Consider the following 25,478-nt stretch of genomic DNA (forward strand, 5'->3'; position numbering starts at 1 on the left):
ATTCAAAGTTCAGAATTTTTAATGAAAAATTCACAAATTTCCACAAAAAAATCATGATTTTCCATGAAAAACCCAGAATTTTCGATGAAAAATCCAGAATTTCCCATAAAGCCCAGGAGCGCCTGCTCGAGAACATCACGAGGAGTCACCAGCGTGAGTCACAGTGCAGAAATTTCCAGGAAAAATTCACAATTTTCCATGAAAAAATCACAATTTTCTGTGAAAAATCCACAATTTCCCATTAAAAACCAGTCAGGGTCCATGAAAAATCCAGAATTTCCCATAAAGCCCAGGAGCGGCTGCTCAAGGACATCAAGAGGAAAGTCACCAGTGTGAGTCTGCCTTCTAGAAATTTCCGTTCAAAACTCAGAATTTTCCATGAAAAATTCACAATTTTCCATTCAAAATTCAAAAATTTCCATGAAAAAATCAGCTAGAAATCAGTTAAAAATTAAAAATTCAGGATTTTCCACACAACCCAGGGCGGGAGCGGCTGCTGAAGAACATCAAGAGGAGTCACTAGGGTCAGTCAAATTCCAGAAATTTCCATGAAAAATTCAGAATTTTCCATGAAAAAATCAGCCAGAAATCAATTAAAAATTAAAAATTCAGAGTTTTCCATGAAAAATCCAGAATTTTCCATTCAAAATTCAGAATTTCCCATCAAATCCAGGGCAGGAGCAGCTGCTGGAGAACATCAAGAGGTGTTACCAGTGGGAGTCAAATTCCAGAAATTTCCATACAAAATTCACAATTTTCCGTGAAAAATCAAAAATTTTCCATGAAAAATCCAGAATTTTCCATTCAAAATTCAGAATTTTCCATCAAACCCAGGGCAGGAGCGGCTGCTGGAGAACATCAAGAGGAGTCACCAGTGTGAGTCACAGTCCAGAAATTTCCAGGAAAAATTCACAATTTTCTATGAAAAACCAGTCAGGATCCATTAAAAATTAAAAATTTTCCATAAAATAATCGGTAGGATCTGTTAGAAATATGGAAATTTCCATTAAAAACCAGCCAGGATCTGGTAAAAATGAAAGATTAAAAATCCCAAAATTTGCCCCAAAAATCTGCCAGGATGTGGTAAAAAATTAAAGATTAAAAATTTCAGATTTTTCCATAAAAACCAGTCAGGATCCATGAAAAATTCAGAATTTTCCATGAAAAATTCAGAATTTTCCACACAACCCAGGGCAGGAGCAGCTGCTGGAGAACATCAAGAGCAGTCACCAGTGGGAGTCACAGTCCAGAAATTTCCATGAAAAATTCACAATTTTCCATGAAAAAAATCGCAATTTTCCACAATTCCCTGGAAACCCATAAAAATTCCCAAAAAACCCTGTAAAATATCTAAAAATTTCTAAATACCCTGCAAAATTTAGAGAAAATAGAAAAAAAGTAAGCTGAAAAAAATCTTTTAAAATGATGAAAAAATAGGAAAAAATTCATGAAAAATCAGAAAAAAAATCAGAAAAACTTCAGGAAAAAATCAGAAAAAATTCAGGAAAAAATTGGAAAAAAATTCTGAAAAATTCTCAAAAATTGCTGAGCATTTCCCACACCCTAAATTTCCATTTTTCCTGGTAATTTTCCCATTTTTGGTGATTTTTTTTTCCCCATTTTCCCCCCAGGTGTCGTCTCTGCAGCGGGAGGAGCTGCGGGTGCCCAGCACGGACACAGGGACACAAAAATCCCAAAAAATCCAAAAATTCTCAATAAACCCATAAAAATTCCCAGAAATTTTTAAAAGCCCTTTTAAAAATTCCCATAAATTCCTTAATGCCCTGTAAAATTTAGGAAAAATAGACAAAAAAAGCTGAAAAAAGCCTTTAAAAAATGAGAAAAAAACGGGAAAAATTCACGAAAAATCAGGAAAAAATCAGAAAAAATTCAGGAAAAAATTGGAAAAAAAATCTGAAAAATTCTCAAAAATTCCTGAGCATTTCCCACACCCCAAATTTGAATTTTTTGGTGTTTTCTCCCCCAGGTGTCGTCGCTGAAGGGGGAGGAGCTGCGGGTGCCCAGCACAGACACAGGGACACAAAAATCCCAAAAAACCCCAAAAAATCTCAATAAAACAAAAAAAATTCCCAAAAATTTTAAAATATTATTTTAAATTTCCATGAATTCCTTAATACCCCGTAAAATTCAGGAAAAATAGAGAAGAAAAGCCAAAAAAAGCCTTTAGAAAATGAGGAAAAAATGGGAAAAAATTAATGAAAAATCAGAAAAAAATCAGAAAAAATTCAGGAAAAAAATGGAAAAAATTTCTGAAAAATTCCTAAAAATCGCTGAGCATTTCCCACACCCCAAATTTGAATTTTTTGGTGTTTTTCCCCCAGGTGTCGTTGCTGAAGGGGGAGGAGGTGCAGGTGCGGCAGCACAGACACAGGGACACAAAAATCCCAAAAAACCCCCAAAATTCTCAATTAAGCCATAAAAATTCTCAGAAATTTTTAAAACTCCTTTTAAATGTCTAAATACCCTGTAAAACTTAGAAAAATAGAGGAAAAAAAAGCCAAAAAAAGCCTTTAGAAAATGAGAAAAAAATAGGGAAAAATTCATGAAAAATCCGAAAAAATCAGAAAAAATTCCGGAAAAAATTGGAAAAAAATTCTGAAAAATTCCTAAAAATCGCTGAGCATTTCCCACACCCTAAATTTCAATTTTTTTCTGTTTTTTCCCCCAGGTGTCGTCGCTGAAGGGGGAGGAGGTGCGGGTGCGGCAGGACAGCGTGGCGCGGCTGCTGGCCGACATGCAGGCCATGCGCGGGAAGCAGGACAGCCTGGACTCCCGGCTGCTGGCCATGAAACAGTGAGGAAAAATGGGATAAAAATGGGATTAAAATCTGGGAATTAAATATAGGAATAAATCTGGGAATAATTGTGGGAATAAATGCTGGAATGTGGGGATGGAATGTGGGGATGGCAGCAGGACAGCCTGGACTCCCGGCTGCTGGCCATGAAACAGTGAGGAAAAAATGGGATAAAAATGGGAATTAAATCTGGGAATGAACCCAGAAATCTGGGAATTAAATATAGGAATAAATCTGGGAATAATTGTGGCAATAAATGCGGGAATGTGGGGATGGAATGTGGGGATGGCAGCAGCACAGGCTGGACTCGAGGCTGCTGGCCATGAAACAGTGAGGAAAAAATGGGAATAGTGCTGGGAATAAATCCAGAAACCTGGGAATTAAATCTGGGAATAACCTCAAAAATCAGGGAAAAATCTGGGAATAAATCTGGGAATGAACCCAGAAGTTAATGTGGGGACAGACACGGCAATGTGGGGATGGAATGTGGGGATGGCAGCAGCACAGGCTGGACTCGAGGCTGCTGGCCATGAAACTGTGAGGAAAAATGGGATAAAAATGGGAATTAAATCTGGGAATAAACCCAGAAATCTGGGAATGAAATCTGGGAATGATCCCAGGAATCTGGGCATAAACACACGGGAATGTGGGGATGGAATGTGGGGATGGCAGCAGGACAGCCTGGACTCGAGGCTGCTGGCCATGAAACAGTGAGGAAAAACGGGATAAAAATGGGAATAAATCCAGAAATCTGGGAATTAAATCTGGGAATAAAATCTGGGAATAAACCCAGGAATCTGGGAATTAAATCTGGGAATAACCTCAAAAATCTGGGAGAAATCCAGGAATAAATCTGGGAATAATTATGGCAATAAATGCGGGAATGTGGGGATGGAATGTGGGGATGGCAGCAGCACAGGCTGGACTCGAGGCTGCTGGCCATGGAACTGTGAGGAGAAAAATGGGATAAAAATGGGAATAAACCCAGAAATCTGGGAATTAAATCTGGGAATGATCCCAGGAATCTGGGCATAAACACCCGGGAATGTGGGGATGGAATGTGGGGATGCAAACAGGACAGGCTGGACTCACGGCTGCTGGCCATGAAACAGTGAGGGATAAATGGGAATAAATCCAGAAATCTGAGAATTAAATATGGAAATAAACACAGAAATCTGGGAATTAGATATGGGAATGAACCCAGAAATCTGGGAATTCAATCTGGGAATAAACCCAGAAGTTAATGTGGGGACAGACAGGGGAATGTGGGGATGGAATGTGGGGATGGCAGCAGCACAGGCTGGACTCCCGGCTGCTGGCCATGAAACTGTGAGGAAAAAATGGGAATAATTCTGGGAATAAATCCAGAAACCTGGGAATTAAATCTGGGAATGAACCCAGGAATCTGGGAATTAAATATAGGAATAAATCTGGGAATAATTGTGGGAATAAATGCTGGAATGTGGGGATGGAATGTGGGGATGGCAGCAGGACAGGCTGGACTCGCGGCTGCTGGCCATGAAACTGTGAGGAGAAAATGGGATAAAAATGGGAATAAAAACTGGGAATAAACCCTAAAATCTGGGAATTAAATCTGGGAATGATCCCAGGAATCTGGGCATAAACACCCGGGAATGTGGGGATGGAATGTGGGGATGGCAGCAGCACAGGCTGGACTCCCGGCTGCTGGCCATGAAACTGTGAGGAAAAACAGGATAAAAATGGGAATAAAAACTGGGAATAAACCCAGAAATCTGGGAATTAAATCTGGGAATAAACCCAGAAATTAATGTGGGCACAGACACGGGAATGTGGGGATGGAATGTGGGGATGGCAGCAGCACAGGCTGGACTCGAGGCTGCTGGCCATGGAACAGTGAGGAAAAATGGGATAAATCTGGGAATAAATCCAGAAATCTGGGAATTAAATCTGGGAATGAACCCAGAAATCTGGGAACTAAATCTGGGAATAAACCAAGAAATTAATGTGGGGACAGACACGGGAATGTGGGGATGGAATGTGGGGATGGCAGCAGCACAGGCTGGACTCGAGGCTGCTGGCCATGAAACTGTGAGGAAAAATGTGGGAATAATTCTGGGAATAAATCCAGGAATCTGGGAATTAAATCTGGGAATAAATCCAGAAATCTGGGAAAAGTCCAGGGATAAATCTGGGAATAATTGTGGGAATAAATGCGGGAATGTGGGGATGGAATGTGGGGATGGCAGCAGGACAGGCTGGACTCGAGGCTGCTCGACGTGAAACAGTGAGGAGAAATGGGAATAAAAATGGGAATAAAATCTGGGAATTAAATCTGGGAATAACCTCAAAAATCTGGGAATGAAATCTGGGAATGATCCCAGGAATCTGGGCATGAACACCCGGGAATGTGGGGATGGAATGTGGGGATGCAAACAGGACAGGCTGGACTCACGGCTGCTGGCCATGAAACAGTGAGGGATAAATGGGAATAAATCCAGAAATCTGAGAATTAAATATGGAAATAAACACAGAAATCTGGGAATTAGATATGGGAATGAACCCAGAAATCTGGGAATTAAATCTGGGAATAAACCCAGAAGTTAATGTGGGGACAGACACGGGAATGTGGGGATGGAATGTGGGGATGGCAGCAGCACAGGCTGGACTCGAGGCTGCTGGCCATGGAACTGTGAGGAAAAATATGGGAATAATTCTGGGAATAAATCCAGAAATCTGGGAATTAAATCTGGGAATAACCTCAAAAATCAGGGAAAAATCTGGGAATAAATCTGGGAATAATTGTGGGAATAAATGCGGGAATGTGGGGATGGAATGTGGGGATGGCAGCAGCACAGGCTGGACTCCCGGCTGCTGGCCATGAAACAGTGAGGAAAAATGGGATAAAAATGGGAATAAAAACTGGGAATAAACCCAGAAATCTGGGAATTAAATCTGGGAATGATCCCAGGAATCTGGGCATGAACACACGGGAATGTGGGGATGGAATGTGGGGATGGCAGCAGGACAGCCTGGACTCGCGGCTGCTGGCCATGAAACTGTGAGGAAAAATATGGGAATAGTGCTGGGAATAAATCCAGAAACCTGGGAATTAAATCTGGGAATAACCTCAAAAATCAGGGAAAAATCTGGGAATAAATCTGGGAATAATTGTGGGAATAAATGCGGGAATGTGGGGATGGAATGTGGGGATGGCAGCAGGACAGCCTGGACTCCCGGCTGCTGGCCATGAAACAGTGAGGAGAAAATGGGATAAAAATGGGAATAAATCCAGAAATCTGGGAATTAAATCTGGGAATAACCTCAAAAATCTGGGGGAAATCCAGGAATAAATCTGGGAATAATTGTGGGAATAAATGCGGGAATGTGGGGATGGAATGTGGGGATGGCAGCAGCACAGGCTGGACTCGAGGCTGCTGGCCATGAAACTGTGAGGAAAAACGGGATAAAAATGGGAATTACATCTGGGAATAAACCCAGAAATCTGGGAATTAAATCTGGGAATGATCCCAGGAATCTGGGCATGAACACCCGGGAATGTGGGGATGGAATGTGGGGATGGCAGCAGGACAGGCTGGACTCGCGGCTGCTGGCCATGAAACTGTGAGGGATAAATGGGAATAAATCCAGAAATCTGAGAATTAAATATGGAAATAAACACAGAAATCTGGGAATTAAATCTGGGAATGAACCCAGAAATCTGGGAATTAAATCTGGGAATAAACCCAGAAGTTAATGTGGGGACAGACACAGCAATGTGGGGATGGAATGTGGGGATGGCAGCAGCACAGGCTGGACTCACGGCTGCTGGCCATGAAACTGTGAGGAGAAAAATGGGAATAATTCTGGGATTTGGGAATTAAATCTGGGAATTAAATCTGGGAATGAACCCAGAAATTAATCTGGGGATACACACGGGAATGTGGGGATGGAATGTGGGGATGGCAGCAGCACAGGCTGGACTCGAGGCTGCTCGACGTGAAACAGTGAGGAGAAATGGGAATAAAAATGGGAATAAAATCTGGGAATTAAATATGGGAATAACCTCAAAAATCTGGGAATTAAATCTGGGAATGATCCCAGGAATCTGGGCATAAACACCCGGGAATGTGGGGATGGAATGTGGGGATGCAAACAGGACAGGCTGGACTCACGGCTGCTGGCCATGAAACAGTGAGGAAAAATGGGATAAAAATGGGAATAAAAACTGGGAATGAACCCAGAAATCTGGGAATTAAATATAGGAATAAATCTGGGAGTAATTGTGGGAATAAATGCGGGAATGTGGGGATGGAATGTGGGGATGGCAGCAGCACAGGCTGGACTCGCAGCTGCTGGCCATGGAACAGTGAGGAAAAACGGGATAAAAATGGGAATAAATCCAGAAATCTGGGAATTAAATCTGGGAATAAAATCTGGGAATAAACCCAGGAATCTGGGAATTAAATCAGGGAATAACCTCAAAAATCTGGGAGAAATCCAGGAATAAATCTGGGAATAATTGTGGGAATAAATGTGGGAATGTGGGGATGGAATGTGGGGATGGCAGCAGGACAGCCTGGACTCGCAGCTGCTGGCCATGAAACTGTGAGAAAAAATGGGATAAAAATGGGATTAAAATCTGGGAATAAACCCAGAAATCTGGGAATTAAATATAGGAATAAATCTGGGAATAATTGTGGCAATAAATGCGGGAATGTGGGGATGGAATGTGGGGATGGCAGCAGCACAGGCTGGACTCCCGGCTGCTGGCCATGAAACTGTGAGGATAAACAGGATAAAAATGGGAATAAAACCTGGGAATAAACCCAGAAATCTGGGAATTAAATTTGGGAATGAACCCAGAAATCTGGGAATTAAATCTGAGAATTAAACCCAGAAATTAATGTGGGCACAGACAGGGGAATGTGGGGATGGAATGTGGGGATGGCAGCAGCACAGGCTGGACTCGCGGCTGCTGGCCATGGAACAGTGAGGAAAAACGGGATAAAAATGGGAATTAAATCTGGGAATAAACCCAGAAATCTGGGAATTAAATCTGGGAATGATCCCAGGAATCTGGGCATAAACACACGGGAATGTGGGGATGGAATGTGGGGATGGCAGCAGCACAGGCTGGACTCGCGGCTGCTGGCCATGAAACAGTGACGGATAAATGGGAATAAATCCAGAAATCTGAGAATTAAATATGGAAATAAACACAGAAATCTGGGAATTAAATCTGGGAATAAACCCAGAAATCTGGGAATTCAATCTGGGAATAAACCCAGAAATTAATCTGGGGACAGACACAGCAATGTGGGGATGGAATGTGGGGATGGCAGCAGCACAGGCTGGACTCGCGGCTGCTGGCCATGGAACAGTGAGGAAAAGGGGGATAAAAATGGGAATAAAAACTGGGAATAAACCCAGAAATCTGGGAATGAACCCAGAAATCTGGGAATTAAATATAGGAATAAATCTGGGAATAATTGTGGCAATAAATGCGGGAATGTGGGGATGGAATGTGGGGATGGCAGCAGCACAGCCTGGACTCGAGGCTGCTGGCCATGAAACTGTGAGGAAATTTGGAATAAAAACTGGGAATTGGGAATGAAATCTGGGAATCCAATATGGGAATGAAGCCAGAAATCTGGGAATTACATATGGGAATGAACCCAGAAATCTGGGAATAGTTTGGGGAATAAATCTGGGAATAATTGTGGGAATAAATGCGGGGAATTGTGGGATGGAATGTGGGGGATGGCAGCAGCACAGGCTGGACTCGAGGCTGCTGGCCATGAAACAGTGAGGAAAAAACGGGGATAAAAATGGGAAATAAAAACTGGAATAAACCAGAAATCTGGGAATTAAATATAGGAATAAATCTGGGAATAATTGTGGGAATAAATGCGGGAATGTGGGGATGGAATGTGAGGATTGGCAGCAGGACAGGCTGGACTCCCGGCTGCTGGCCGTGAAACAGTGAGGAAAAACGGGATAAAAATGGGAATAAAACCTGGGAATAAACCCAGAAATCTGGAATTAAATCTGGGAATGATCCCAGGAATCTGGGCATAAACACACGGCAATGTGGGGATGGAATGTGGGGATGGCAGCAGGACAGGCTGGACTCGCGGCTGCTGGCCATGAAACAGTGAGGGATAAATGGGAATAAATCCAGAAATCTGAGAATTAAATATGGAAATAAACACAGAAATCTGGGAATTAAATCTGGGAATGAACCCAGAAATCTGGGAATTAAATCCGGGAATAAACCCAGAAGTTAATGTGGGGACAGACACGGCAATGTGGCAATGGAATGTGGGGATGACAGCAGCACAGGCTGGACTCACGGCTGCTGGCCATGAAACTGTGAGGAAAAATACGGGAATAATTCTGGGAATAAATCCAGAAATCTGGGAATTAAATCTGGGAATAAATCCAGAAATCTGGAAAAGTCCAGGGATAAATCTGGGAATAATTGTGGGAATAAATGCGGGAATGTGGGGATGGAATGTGGGATGGCAGCAGCACAGGCTGGACTCGAGGCTGCTGGCCATGGAACTGTGAGGAGAAATGGGATAAAAATGGGAATAAATCCAGAAATCTGGGAATTAAATCTGGAATACCTCAAAAATCTGGGAGAAATCCAGGGATAAATCTGGGAATAATTGTGGGAATAAATGTGGAATGTGGCAATGGAATGTGGGGATGGCAGCAGCACAGGCTGGACTCCGGCTGCTGGCCATGAAACTGTGAGGAGAAAAATGGTATAAAAATGGAATAAAACCTGGGAATAAAACCCAGAAATCTGGGAATGAACCCAGGAATCTGGAATTAAATATAGGAATAAATCTGGGAATAATTGTGGGGGGTAAATGCAGGAATGTGGGGATGGAATGTGGGGATGGCAGCAGCACAGGCTGGACTCGAGCTGCTGGCCATGGAACTGTCGAGGAGAAATGAAATGGGATAAAAAATGGGAATAAAACCCAGAAATCTGGGAATTAAATCTGGGAATAACCTCAAAAATCTGGGAATGAAATGTGGAATGAACCCAGAAATCTGGAATTAAATATAGGAATAAAATCTGGGAATAATTGTGGAATAAATGCAGGAATGTGGGGATGGAATGTGGGGATGGCAGCAGCACAGGCTGGACTCCCGGCTGCTGGCCGTTGAAACAGTGAGGAGAAATGGGATAAAAAATGGGAATAAAATCTGGAATAAACCCAGAAATCTGGGAATTAAATCTGGCAATGAACCCAGAAATCTGGGAATTAAATCTGAGAATAAACCCAGAAATTAATGTGGGACAGACACGGCAATGTGGGGATGGAATGTGGGGATGGCAGCAGCACAGGCTGGACTCGCGGCTGCTGGCCATGAAACTGTGAGGAAAAATATGGGAATAATTCTGGGAATAAATCCAGGAATCTGGGAAGTCAATCTGGGAATAAATCCAGAAATCTGGGAAAAGTCCAGGGATAAATCTGGGAATAATTGTGGGAATAAATGCGGGAATGTGGGGATGGCAGCAGGACAGGCTGGACTCGAGGCTGCTGGCCATGAAACAGTATAAAAGGCCAGAAATCTGGGAATGAAATCTGGGAATAAGCACAGGAATTTGGGGATAAAAATTGGGAATAAACAGAGAGATAAAGGCGATAAAACTTGGGAATAAACTGATGGGAGTTACGGCTGAGAATCCAGGAATGAAACCTGGAAAAAAAACCGACCCCAAAATCTGGGATTTCCCTTTCCCTGACCCCAAATCCTGCTGTTCTTCCCCCGCATATCCCAAATCCCATTTTTTTGGGATCAGCTGCCGAGCGGGGCCATCCCAGAACCCCTGGGGCTCGGTGGCTCCTTCATTCCCGTTAACGACCCTGTGGGGAAAATCCCATAAAATCCCAATAAAACCCCATAAATCCTTCATTTGCCTCCCTGTCCCACCTGCACCTCCAAAATCCCTGCGGGGTTTTTTCCCAGCTGCTCCCGCCCCCCTCCTTTATTTCCCATCCCTCATCCGTGCCCGGCTCAGCTGTGATCCCAATCCCAAAAATTCCCTCGGGATTTGGGGTGGGGTCTGGGCTCAGCTGCCATCCCAATCCCAAAAATTCCCTCAGGATTCGGGGGTGGGGTCAGGCTCTCAGCTGCCATCCCAATCCCAAAAATTCCCTCGGGATTTGGGGTGGGGCTCAGGGCTCAGCTGCCATCCCGATCCCAAAAATTCCCTCGGGATTTGGGGTGAGGTCTGGGCTCAGCTGTGATCCCGGATCCCAAAAATTCCCTCGGGATTTGGGGTGGGCTCAGGGCTCAGCTGCCATCCCAATCCTCGAAATTCCCTCGGGATTTGGGGTGGGGCTCAGGGCTCAGCTGCCATCCCAATCCCAAAATTCCCTCGGATTGTGGGGTGGTGCTCAGGGCTCAGCTGCCATCCCAATCCCGAAATTCCCCTCGGATTTGGGGTTTTGCCGTTGCCGCTATGCCGAGGTTTTTTCCGGGGTTTTTTGGGGTTGTTGCCGTGTGTCCCGGGGCCGGGGGCAGGTGTGGGGATGGGGTTTGGGATTAATTGGGAATTCTGACCCCCAAATCCCTGCGGGGCAATGGATGTGGGAATAGGAGATGTGTGGGAAATGTGGGATAAGTGGGGATTGTTGGATATAGGGATAAATGGGATAGAAGGGCTAAATGGGAATAGGGGATGGAGAGGATATTTGGGAATATGGGATAAACGGGATGTATGGGGAAAAATGGAATATAAGGGGTAAATGGGATATAGGGATAAATGGGATATATGGGATAAATGGGATATATGGGATAAAATGGGATAAATGGAATATATGGGATAAATGGGATATATGGGATAAATGGGATAAACGGGATATATGGGATAAATGGGATATATGGGAAAAACGGAATATAAAGAATAAATGGGATATATGGGATAAATGGGATGTATGGGATGTATGGGATAAATGGGATGTATGGGATAAATGGGGTATATGGGAATAAATGGGATATATGGGATAAATGAGATATATGGGAATGTGGGATAAATGGGATATATAGGATAAATGCAATATAAAGGGTAAATGGGATATATGGGAATATGGGATAAATGGGATATAGGGGATAAATGGGATATATGGGCATATGGGATATAAGGGATAAATGGGATATATGGGAAAATGGGATAAATAGGATAAATAGGAATAAGGAATAGATGGGATATAGGGGATAAATGGGAATATGGGGAAAATAGGATAAATGGGAATAATGTGAAAATGGGATAAATGGGATATAGGATACATAGGGAAAATGGGATAAATGGGATATATGGGATAAATAGTAATAAGGGATAAACGGGATATAGGGGATAAATGGGATATAGGGGGAATATGGGAAAATGGGATTAATGGGATAATGGGATAAATGGGATGTAGGATATATGGGAAAATGGGAATATGGGATATATGGAATCTAGGGGGATATGGGTTAAATGGCATGTATGGAAATATCGGATAAATGGGATAGATGGAATATATGGGAGTATGGGATATATGGGAATATGAGATAAATGGGATATATGGGAATATGGGATAAATGGGATGAATGAGCTGTATGGGATATATGGGATATATGGGAATATGGAATATAAGGGATAAATGGGATATATTGGATAAATGCAATATAAAGGGGTAAATGGAATATATGGGGATTTGGGATAAATGGGATATATGGGATATATGGGAAGAATGTAATAAAGGAATAAATGGGAATATGGGAATATGGGATGTATGGGATAAAAAGGAATAAGGGATAAATGGGATATAGGGGATAAATGGGTATAACGGGAAAATGGGATATATGGGATATAGGATATATGGGGAAAATGGGAATATGGGATATATGGAATCTATGGGGATACGGGTTAAATGGCATGTATGGAAATATGGGATAAATGGGGTAGATGGAATATATGGGAATATGGGATATATAGGATAAATGGGATAAATGGGATATGTGGGATAAATGGGATAAATTGGGTATATGGGAATAGTGGGAAAATGGGATCTATGAGATACATGGGATATATGGGATCAGTGGGATATATGGGAATGGGGGGAACATGGGATAAGGGGGATGTATGGAAATCGTGGATCAATGGGATATATGGGAACAGGGGGATGGGAGAAATGGGAAAAATGGGAAAATCGGACAAATGGGATAGATGGGATAAATGGGATATATGTGAATATGGGATATAAAGGATAAGTGGGTTAAATAGGATATATGGGAATAGTGGGTAAAATGGGATAAAGGAGAATGGGAACAGGGACAGCAATAGGATAAATGGGAACAATGGATATATGGGTGTGAGGAAAATGGTTTATGTGAGATATATGGGATAAATGGCAATATAGGGTATATGGGATAAATGGGATAAATGTAGATATGGAATAAATAGGAAAAATGGAAATATGGCATAAAGGGAAATTTGGGATATATGGGATACATTGGATAAATGGAAGGTATGGGAAAAATTGAATGAATGGAATGTATGGGAAAAATGGGATATATAAAAAAAATGAGATAGATAGAATAAATTGGAAAATGGGAATATGAGATTAATTGGATAAGTGGGAATATGGGAAAAATGGGAATAGTAGGGAAAAATGGGATAAATGGGAATAGTGGGGAAAATGGCATATATGGGATAAATGAGATAAATGGGATAAATGGGAAAAATGGGAATATAAGTGAGATATATGTGAATATGGGATAAATGGGAATATGGGATAAATGGGATATATAGGAATATGGGATAAATGAAAATACGGGATATATGGGAAATATGGGATATAACAGATATATGGGAGTATGTGATATATTGGATAATTGAGATAAATTAGATAAATGGGATTAATGAGATATATGAGAATATGAGGCAAATAGGAATAATAGCAGTATGGGAAAAATGGGATATATGAGATACACGGTAATGTGGGATAAATGGGATATATGGTATATATAGGATTAATGGGGAGTGTGGGAATAATGGGGGAAACGGGAATATGGGATATTTGGGAATAGTGGGGAAAATCGGATAAATGGGATAGAGAATGAATGGGAATAATGGGATACAAGGGATAAATGGGAACATGGGATAAATGGGAATATGTGGTCAATGAGAAAAATGGGCGTGTGATATATAAGGGAATGTGGGATAAATGGGGTATATGAGATAAATGGGATATATGGGATGAATGGGATATATGGGATGAATGGGATATATGGGATAAATGGGATATATGGGATAAATGGGATATATGGGATAAATGGGATATATGGGATAAATTGGATAAATGGGATATATGGGATAAATGGGATAATGGGATAAATGGGAATATGGGATAAATGGGATATATGGGTTAAATGGCGTGTATGGAAATATGAGATAAATGAGACAAATGGGATATATGGGAATATGGAAAAGGGGGAATGTGGGATAAATGGAATATATGGGATATACGACATAAATGGGAATATGGCATAAATTGGATATGTGGGATATACTCGAATATCGGATATATGGGATGTGGGATATATGGGAATATGGCATAAATGGGATATCATTTATCCTGTATGGGTATATGGTAAAGTGGGATATACGGGATGGATGTCATGTACAGGGTTAATGGGGAGTGTGGATTAATGGGATAAATGGAATATGGGGAAAATGGGATATATGGGATCAATAGGATATATGGCAATATGGGATAATTGGGAATATGGCAATATGGAATAAATGGGATACAAGGGATAATGGGATATTTGGGGAAATTGGGATATATGGGATAAATGGGATATATGGGATAAATGGGATAAACAGGATATATGGGATATATGGATTAATGGGATAAATGGAATAAGGGGGAAAATGGGATATATGGGATAAATAGGATATATGGCAATAAGGGATAAATGGGATATATGGGATAAATGGGATATATGGGATAAATAGGATATGTGGCAATATGGGATAAATGGAATATGGGAATATGGCATAAATGGGATATCATTTATCCTATATGGGTATATGGTAAAGTGGGATATACGGGATGGATGTCATGTACAGGATTAATGGGGAGTGTGGGAATAATGGGATAAATGGAATATGGGAAAAATGGGATATATGGGATCTATAGGATATGTGGCAATATGGGATAAATGGGATAAATGGGATATATGGGATCAATTCGATATATGGCAATATGGGATAAAACGGGAATATGGCAATATGGGATAAATGGGATACAAGAGATAATGGGATATTTGGGGAAATTGGGATAAATGGGATAAATGGGATAAATTGGATATGTGGGATATACCGGAATATCGGATATATGGGATGTGGGATATATGGGAATATGGCATAAATGGGATATCATTTATCCTATATGGGTATATGGTAAAGTGGGATATACGGGATGTATGGCATGTACAGGATTAATGGGGAGTGTGGGAATAATGGGATAAATGGAATATGGGGAAAATATGGGATATATGGGATAAATAGGATATGTGGCAATATGGGATAAAAGGGAATATGGCAATATGGGATAAATGGGATACAAGGGATAATGGGATATTTGGGGAAATTGGGATATATGGGATAAATGGAATATATGGGATAAATGGGATAAACAGGATATATGGGATATATGGGATTAATGGGATAAATGGAATAAGGGGAAAATGGGATATATGGGATAAATAGGATATATGGCAATATGGGATAAATGGGATATACGGGATAAATGGGATATATGGGATAAATAGGATATGTGGCAATATGGGATAAATGGGAATATGGGAATATGGCACAAATGGGATATCATTTATCCTATATGGGTATATGGTAAAGTGGGATATACGGGATGTATGGCATGTACAGGATTAATGGGGAGTGTGGGATTAATGGGATAAATGGAATATGGGAAAGATGGGATATATGGGATCTATAGGATATATGGCAAATTTGGGATAAAAGGTAATATGGCAATATGGGATAAATGGGATATATGGGATAAATAGGATATATAGCAGTATGGGATAAATGGGAATATGGCAGTGTGGGATTAATGGGATAAATGGAATATGGGAAAAATGGGATATATGGGATCAATAGGATATATGGCAATATGGGATAATTGGGAATATGGCAATATGGGATAAATGGGATACAAGAGATAATGGGATATTTGGGGAAATTGGGATATATGGGATAAATGGGATAAATGGGATATGTGGGATATACCGGAATATCGGATATATGGGATGTGGGATATATGGGAATATGGCATAAATGGGATATCATTTATCCCATATGGGTATATGGTAAATTGGGATATACGGGATGTATGGCATGTACAGGATTAATGGGGAGTGTGCCATTAATGGGATAAATGGAATATGGGAAAGATGGGATATATGGGATCTATAGGATATATGGCAATGTGGGATAAATTGGATAAATGGGATAAATGGGATATATGGGATCAATTCGATATATGGCAATATGGGATAAACGGGAATATGGCAATATGGGATAAATGGGATACAAGAGATAATGGGATATTGGGGAAATTGGGATATATGGGATAAATGGGATAAATGGGATATGTGGGATATACCGGAATATCGGATATATGGGATGTGGGATATATGGGAATATGGCATAAATGGGATATCATTTATCCTGTATGGGTATATGGTAAAGTGGGATATACGGGATGGATGTCATGTACAGGATTAATGGGGAGTGTGGGAATAATGGGATAAATGGAATATGGGGAAAATGGGATATATGGGATCAATAGGATATGTGGCAATATGGGATAAAAGGGAATATGGCAATATGGGATAAATGGGATATATGGGATATATGGGATAAATAGGATATATAGCAATATGGGATAAATGGGAATATGGCAGTGTGGGATTAATGGGATAAATGGAATATGGGGAAAATGGGATATATGGGATCAATAGGATATATGGCAATATGGGATAAATGGGAATATGGGATAAATGGGATAATATATGGGGTAATGGGATATTTGGGGAAATTGGGATATATGGGATAAATGGGATAAATTGGATATGTGGGAGATACTGGAATATCGGATATATGGGATGTGGGATATATGGGAATATGGCATAAATGGGATATCATTTATCCTGTATGGGTATATGGTAAATTGGGATATACGGGATGTATGGCATGTACAGGATTAATGGGGAGTGTGCGATTAATGGGATAAATGGAATATGGGAAAGATGGGATATATGGGATCAATAGGATATATGGCAATATGGGATAAAAGGGAATATGGCAATATGGGATAAATGGGATATATGGGATAAATAGGATATATAGCAATATGGGATAAATGGGAATATGGCAGTGTGGGATTAATGGGATAAATGGAATATGGGAAAAATGGGATATATGGGATCAATAGGATATATGGCAATATGGGATAATTGGGAATATGGCAATATGGGATAAATGGGATACAAGAGATAATGGGATATTTGGGGAATTGGGATATATGGGATAAATGGGATAAATTGGATATGTGGGATATACCGGAATATCGGATATATGGGATGTGGGATATATGGGAATATGGCATAAATGGGATATCATTTATCCTATATGGGTATATGGTAAAGTGGGATATACGGGATGTATGGCATGTACAGGATTAATGGGGAGTGTGGATTAATGGGATAAATGGAATATGGGAAAGATGGGATATATGGGATCTATAGGATGTATGGCAATATGGGATAAAAGGGAATATGGCAATATGGGATAAATGGGATATATGGGATAAATAGGATATATAGCAGTATGGGATAAATGGGAATATGGCAGTGTGGGATTAATGGGATAAATGGAATATGGGAAAAATGGGATATATGGGATCAATAGGATATATGGCAATATGGGATAATTGGGAATATGGCAATATGGGATAAATGGGATACAAGAGATAATGGGATATTTGGGGAAATTGGGATATATGGGATAAATGGGATAAATGGGATATGTGGGATATACCGGAATATCGGATATATGGGATGTGGGATATATGGGAATATGGCATAAATGGGATATCATTTATCCTGTATGGGTATATGGTAAATTGGGATATACGGGATGGATGGCATGTACAGGATTAGTGGGGAGTGTGGGATTAATGGGATAAATGGAATAAGGGGAAAATGGGATATATGGGATAAATAGGATATATGGCAATATGGGATAAATGGGATATATGGGATAAATGGGATATATGGGATAAATAGGATATGTGGCAATATGGGATAAATGGGAATATGGGAATATGGCATAAATGGGATACAAGGGATAATGGGATATTTGGGGAAATTGGGATATATGGGATAAATGGGATAAATTGGATATGTGGGATATACCGGAATATCGGATATATGGGATGTGGGATATATGGGAATATGGCATAAATGGGATATCATTTATCCCATATGGGTATATGGTAAAGTGGGATATACGGGATGGATGTCATGTACAGGGTTAATGGGGAGTGTGGGAATAATGGGATAAATGGAATATGGGGAAAATGGGATATATGGGATCAATAGGATATGTGGCAATATGGGATAATTGGGAATATGGCAATATGGGATAAATGGGATACAAGGGATAATGGGATATTTGGGGAAATTGGGATATATGGGATAAATGGGATATATGGGATAAATGGGATAAACAGGATATATGGGATATATGGGATTAATGGGATAAATGGAATAAGGGGAAAATGGGATATATGGGATAAATAGGATATATGGCAATATGGGATAAATGGGATATATGGGATAAATGGGATATATGGGATAAATAGGATATGTGGCAATATGGGATAAATGGAATATGGGAATATGGCATAAATGGGATATCATTTATCCTGTATGGGTATATGGTAAATTGGGATATACGGGATGTATGGCATGTACAGGATTAATGGGGAGTGTGGGATTAATGGGATAAATGGAATATGGGGAAAATATGGGATATATGGGATCTATAGGATATGTGGCAATATGGGATAAAAGGGAATATGGCAATATGGGATAAATGGGATACAAGGGATAATGGGATATTTGGGGAAATTGGGATATATGGGATAAATGGGATATATGGGATAAATGGGATAAATGGGATATATGGGATAAATGGGATATATGGCAATATGGGATAAATGGGAATATGGGAATATGGGATAAATGGGATATATGGGATATATGGGATATATGGGATAAATGGGATATATGGGATAAATGGGATGTATGGGATAAATGGGATATATGGGATATATGGGGTACATGGGATATATGGGAATGTGGGATAAATGGGATAAATGGGACATATGGGGTAAATGGGATATATGGGATAAATATATCCCATTTATGGGATATATTGGGATAATGGGAATATGGAATATAAGGGATAATGGGATATAAGGGATAATGGGAATATGGAATAAATAAGAACATAGGATTAATGAGATATATGGGAATATGGGATAAAGGAAAACATGGCATAAATGGGATATAAATATGGGATAAATGGGATACAAGGGATAATGGGATATTTGGGGAAATTGGGATATATGGGATAAATGGGATAAATGGGATATATGGGATAAATGGGATATATGGGATATATGGGATAAATGGGATATATGGCAAAATGGGATAAATGGGATACATAGGATAAATGGGATATATGGGATATATGGGATAAATGGGATATAAGGGATAATGAGAATATGGAATAAATAAATATATAGAATTAATGGGATGTAGGGGATGAATGGGAATATGGGATCAATGTGTTATATGGGACATAAGGGAATATGGGATAAATGGGATATAGGGGAATGGTGGGAAAAATGGGATAGATGGGAATGGGAAAAAAGGGGAATGATAGAAATAGTGGGATTAATGGGATATCTGGGATACATGGGATATATGGGAATATGGATAAGGGAGAACATGGGATATATGGATAAATGGGATATATGGGATAAATGGGATATATGGGATGTATGAGATAAATGGGATATATGGGATAAATGGATATATGGCAATATGGGATAAAATGGGATACAAGGGATAATGGGATATTTGGGGAAATTGGGATTTTCCCCCCCATTTTCCACTGGATTTATCCCCCATTCCCCCCAGAATTTCTCCCCCATTTCCCATGGAATTCTTTCCATTTTCCCCCGGATTTTCCCCCCATTTTTCCCCTCAGAATTTTTCCCCCATTCTCCCCAGAATTTCCCCCCCCATTTCCCATGGAATTTTTCTCATTCCCCCCTGAATTTTCCCCCCATTTCCCATGGAATTTTTCTCATTCCCCCCTGAATTTTCCCCCCATTTCCCATGGAATTTTTTCCCATTGCCCCCTGAATTTTGACCCCATTTCCTGGAATTTTCTCCCCATTTTCCACTGGATTTTCCCCCACATTTTCCCCAGAATTCCCCCCCATTTCCCTGGAATTTCCCATGGAATTTTTTCCCATTTTCCCCCTGATATTTCCCCCATTTCCCCCAGAATTTTTCCCCCATTTCCCATGGACTTTCCCACCATTCCCCACAGAATTTTTCCCCATTTCCCTGGAATTTCCCCCCCATTTCCCATGGAATTTTTTCCCATTTTCCCCCGGATTTCCCCCCCATTTCCATGGAATTTTTTCCCCCATTCCCCCAGAATTTCCTCCCCAATTTCCCTGGAATTTCCCCCAATTTCCATGGAATTTTTTTCCCATTTTCCCCCGGATTTTTCCCCATTTTCCCCCCAGAACTTCCCCCCATTTCCCATGGAATTTTCCCACCATTCCCCAGAGAATTTTTCCCCAATTTCCATGGAATTTTTTCCCATTTTCTCCCGGATTTTCCCCCCCATTTCCATGGAATTTTTTCCTATTTTCCCCACAATTTTTTCCCATTCCCCATGGAATTTCCCCCCAGAATTTCCCCCATTTTCCCCCGTCTGTTCCATTCCCCATTGTGAATTCTGTTTCCCCTGCAGTGAGAACGAGGCGCTGTGGCGCGAGGTGGCCGCGCTGCGCCAGAAGCACGCGCAGCAGCAGAAGGTCGTCAACAAGGTCAGTCCCGGCAAAATTCCCAAATTTCCGGGCGTGATTCCCACTTTTCCTGGGGAAATCCCAAATTTCAGCCTGTAAATCCAAATTTCTGGGCATAATTCCCACTTTGCCAGGGGAAATCCCAAATTGCAGCCTGTAAATCCCAAATTTCCAGGCGTAATTCCACTTTTCCAGGGGAAATCCAAATTTCAGCCTGTAAATCCCAAATTTCCGGGCGTAATTCCCACTTTTCTGGGGGTGATTCTTGCATTTCCAGGGGTAATTCCCAATTTTCCAGGGAAATCCCAAATTGCAGCCTGTAAATCCAAATTTCCGGGCGTAATTCCCCCTTTTCCAGGGGAAACCCCAAATTGCAGCCTGTAAATCCCGAATTTCCAGGCGTAATTCCCACTTTTCCAGGGGAAATCCAAATTTCAGCCTGTAAATCCCAAATTTCCGGGCGTGATTCCCACTTTTCTGGGGAAATCCCAAATTTCAGCCTGTAAATCCCGAATTTCCAGGCGTAATTCCCACTTTTCCAGGGAAATCCCAAATTTCAGCCTGTAAATCCCAAATTTCCAGGTGTAATTCCCAGTTTTCTGGGGGAAATCCCAAATTTCAGCCTGTAAATCCCAAATTTCCAGGCGTAATTCCCACTTTTCTGGGGGTGATTCTTGCATTTCAGGGGTAATTCCCAATTTTCCGGGGGAAATCCCAAATTTCAGCCTGTAAATCCGAATTTCCAGGTGTAATTCCCGCTTTTCCAGGGGAAATCCCAAATTTCAGCCTGTAAATCCCAAATTTCCAGGCATAATTCCGGTTTTCCTGGGGAAATCCCAAATTTCAGCCTGTAAATCCAAATTTCAGGTGTAATTCCCACTTTTCCTGGGGAAACCCCAAATTTCAGCCTGTAAATCCCAAATTTCCAGGTGTAATTCCCACTTTTCCAGGGGAAATCCAAATTTCAGCCTGTAAATGCCAAATTTCTGGTGTAATTCCCACTTTCCCATGGGAAATCCCAAATTTCAGCCTGTAAATCCCGAATTTCCAGGTGTAATTCCCGCTTTCCTGGAAAAATCCCAAATTTCAGCCTGTAAATCCCAAATTTCCGGGCGTAATTCCCGCTTTTCCAGGGGAAATCCCAAATTTCAGCCTGTAAATCCCAAATTTCCGGGCGTAATTCCCACTTTTCTGGGGGTGATTCCCAAATTTCCAGGGGTAATTCCTGATTTTCCAGGGGTAATTCCCGCTTTTCCAGGGGAAATCCTAAATTTCAGCCTGTAAATCCCAAATTTCCAGGCATAATTCCCGGTTTTCTGGGGGTGATTCTTGCATTTCCAGGGGTAATTCCCAATTTTCCAGGGGAAATCCCAAATTTCAGCCTGTAAATCCCAAATTTCCGGGCGTAATTCCCACTTCTCCTGGGGAAATCCCAAATTTCAGTGTGTAAATCCCGAATTTCCAGGCATAATTCCCACTTCTCCTGGGGAAATCCCAAATTTCAGCCTGTAAATCCCAATTTCTGGGTGTAATTCCCACTTTCCCAGGGGAAATCCCAAATTTCAGCCTGTAAATCCCAAATTTCCGGGCGTAATTCCCCCTTTTCCTGGGGAAATCCCAAATTTCAGCCTGTAAATCCGAATTTCCAGGCGTAATTCCCGCTTTTCCAGGGGAAATCCAAATTTCAGCCTGTAAATCCCAAATTTCCGGGCGTAATTCCCACTTTTCTGGGGCTGATTCTTACATTTCCAGGGGTAATTCCCAATTTTCCAGGGAAATCCCAAATTGCAGCCTGTAAATCCAAATTTCCAGGCAGAATTCCCACTTTTCCAGGGGAAATCCCAAATTTCAGCCTGTAAATCCCAAATTTCCAGGCAGAATTCCCAGTTTTCTGGGGGAAATCCCAAATTTCAGCCTGTAAATCCCAAATTTCCAGGCGTAATCCCTGGTTTTCTGGGGGTGATTCTTGCATTTCCATGGGAAATCCTGAATTCCCAGGCACAATTCCCAGTTTTCTGGGGTGATTCCCAAATTTCGGGGGTAATTCCTCAATTTCCAGGAAATTCCCAATTTTCCCGTGGTAATTCCCCAGTTTTCCAGGAAAATTCCTCAATTTCTGGGGACATTCCCCAATTTTCCAGGGTAAATCCAAATTTCCCGGCAGAATTCCCGGTTTTCTGGGGGTAATTCCCAGATTTCCAGGGTAATTCCTAAATTTCCAGGGAAATTCCCAATTTTCCAGGGCAATTCCTGAGTTTTCCAGGCAGAATTCCCACTTTTTTGGGGTGATTCCCAATTTCCAGGGGTAATTCTGATTTTCCAGGGGTAATTCCCGCTTTTCCAGGGGAAATCCCAAATTTCAGCCTGTAAATCCCAAATTTCCGGGCGTAATTCCCACTTTTCTGGGGTGATTCTTGCATTTCCAGGGGTAATTCCCAATTTTCCAGGGGAAATCCCAAATTGCAGCCTGTAAATCCCAAATTTCCGGGTGTAATTCCCAATTTTCCTGGGAAATCCCAAATTTCAGCCTGTAAATCCCAAATTTCCAGGCAGAATTCCCACTTTTCCAGGGGAAATCCCAAATTTCAGCCTGTAAATCCCAAATTTCTGGGCGTAATTCCCACTTTTCCTGGAAAAATCCCAAATTTCAGCCTGTAAATCCCAAATTTCCAGGTATAATTCCCGGTTTTCTGGGGGTGATTCTTGCATTTCCAGGGTAATTCCCAATTTTCCAGGGGAAATCCTGAATTCCCAGGTGTGATTCCCAAATTTCTGGGGGTAATTCCTCAATTTCCAGGGAAATTCCCAATTTTCCTGTGGTAATTCCCCAGTTTTTCCAGGAAAATTCCTCAATTTCTGGGGACATTCCCCAATTTTCCAGGGCAATTCCTGAATTTCCAGGCAGAATTCCCACTTTTCTGGGGGTGATTCCCAAATTTCCAGGGGTAATTCCTGATTTTCCAGGGGTAATTCCCGCTTTTCCAGGGGAAATCCCAAATTTCAGCCTGTAAATCCCAAATTTCCAGGCGTAATTCCCCCTTTTCCAGGAGAAATCCCAAATTTCAGCGTCTAAATCCCAAATTTCTGGGTGTAATTCCACTTTTCCAGGGGAAATCCAAATTTCAGCCTGTAAATCCCAAATTCCTGGGTGTAATTCCCACTTCTCCTGGGGAAATCCCAAATTTCAGCCTGTAAATCCCAAATTTCCAGGCATAATTCCCGGTTTTCCTGGGGAAATCCCAAATTTCAGCCTGTAAATCCCAAATTTCCGGCGTGATTCCCACTTTTCCTGGGGAAATCCCAAATTTCAGCCTGTAAATCCCGAATTTCCAGGCGTAATTCCCACTTTTCCAGGGGAAATCCAAATTTCAGCCTGTAAATCCCAAATTTCCAGGCGTAATTCCCACTTTTCTGGGGCTGATTCTTGCATTTCCAGGGGTAATTCCAATTTTCCAGGGGAAATCCTGAATTCCCAGGCACAATTCCCAGTTTTCTGGGGGTGATTCCCAAATTTCTGGGGTAATTCCTCAATTTCCAGGGAAATTCCCAATTTTCCTGTGGTAATTCCCCACTTTTCCAGGAAAATTCTTCAATTTCTGGGGGACATTCCCCAATTTTCCAGGGCAATTCCTGAATTTCCAGGCAGATTTCCCACTTTCTGGGGGTGATTCCCAAATTTCCAGGGTAATTCCTGATTTTCCAGGGGTAATTCCCGCTTTTCCAGGGGAAATCCAAATTTCAGCCTGTAAATCCCAAATTTCCGGGCGTAATTCCCGGTTTTCTGGGGGTGATTCTTGCATTTCCAGGGGTAATTCCCAATTTTCCAGTGCTAATTCCTCAATTTCCAGGAAAATTCCCACTTTTCCAGGGAAATCCTGATTTTCTAGGCACAATTCCCGGTTTTCTGGGGTGATTCCCAAATTTCCAGGGGTAATTCCTCCATTTCCAGGGAAATTCCTTCGTTTTCTGGGGGTAATTCCTGATTTTCCAGGGGTAAATCCCAGATTTTCCAGGAAAATTCCCAATTTTCCTGTGGTAATTCCCAAATTTCCAGGCATAATTCAAAAATTTCTGGGGGAAATTCCTGTTTTTCTGGAAAATTCTGAGGAAAATTCCCACTTTTCAGGGGTAATTCCTGATTTTCCAGAGCGAATTCCCAAGTTTCCAGGGTAAATCCCGAATTTCCAGGCATAATTCCCAAATTCTGGGGGAAATTCCTGTTTTTCCTGGAAAAATTCTCAGGAAAATTCCCACTTTTCCAGGGCTAATTCCTGACTTTTTCCCAATTTTCCCCATTTTCCTGACATTTTCCCGTTTTGTCTCTGCAGCTGATCCAGTTCCTGATCTCCCTGGTGCAATCCAACCGGATCCTGGGCGTCAAGAGGAAAATGTGAGAGAAATTCCCAAAATCCCCAAAAATCCCCAAAAAATCCCCAAAAAACCCCCCAAAAAATCCCCCAAAAATA

General features: G+C 41.3%; 1 protein-coding gene across 2 annotated transcripts in view; it reads left to right on the forward strand.

Annotated features, from left to right (window-relative positions):
- Window positions 1-25,478, forward strand: part of LOC134428633 (heat shock factor protein 1-like) — a 66,076-nt gene that overhangs the window by 9,430 nt on the left and 31,168 nt on the right. For both annotated transcript variants that reach the window (XM_063175475.1, XM_063175485.1), the window contains 3 exons: window positions 2,690-2,814; window positions 20,958-21,033; window positions 25,341-25,402. In XM_063175475.1, coding sequence (XP_063031545.1) covers window positions 2,690-2,814; window positions 20,958-21,033; window positions 25,341-25,402 — 263 coding nt within the window. The remainder of the gene's footprint in view (window positions 1-2,689; window positions 2,815-20,957; window positions 21,034-25,340; window positions 25,403-25,478) is intronic.

Source organism: Melospiza melodia, chromosome 1 (assembly GCF_035770615.1).
Source record: "Melospiza melodia melodia isolate bMelMel2 chromosome 1, bMelMel2.pri, whole genome shotgun sequence".
Taxonomy (NCBI): domain Eukaryota; kingdom Metazoa; phylum Chordata; class Aves; order Passeriformes; family Passerellidae; genus Melospiza; species Melospiza melodia.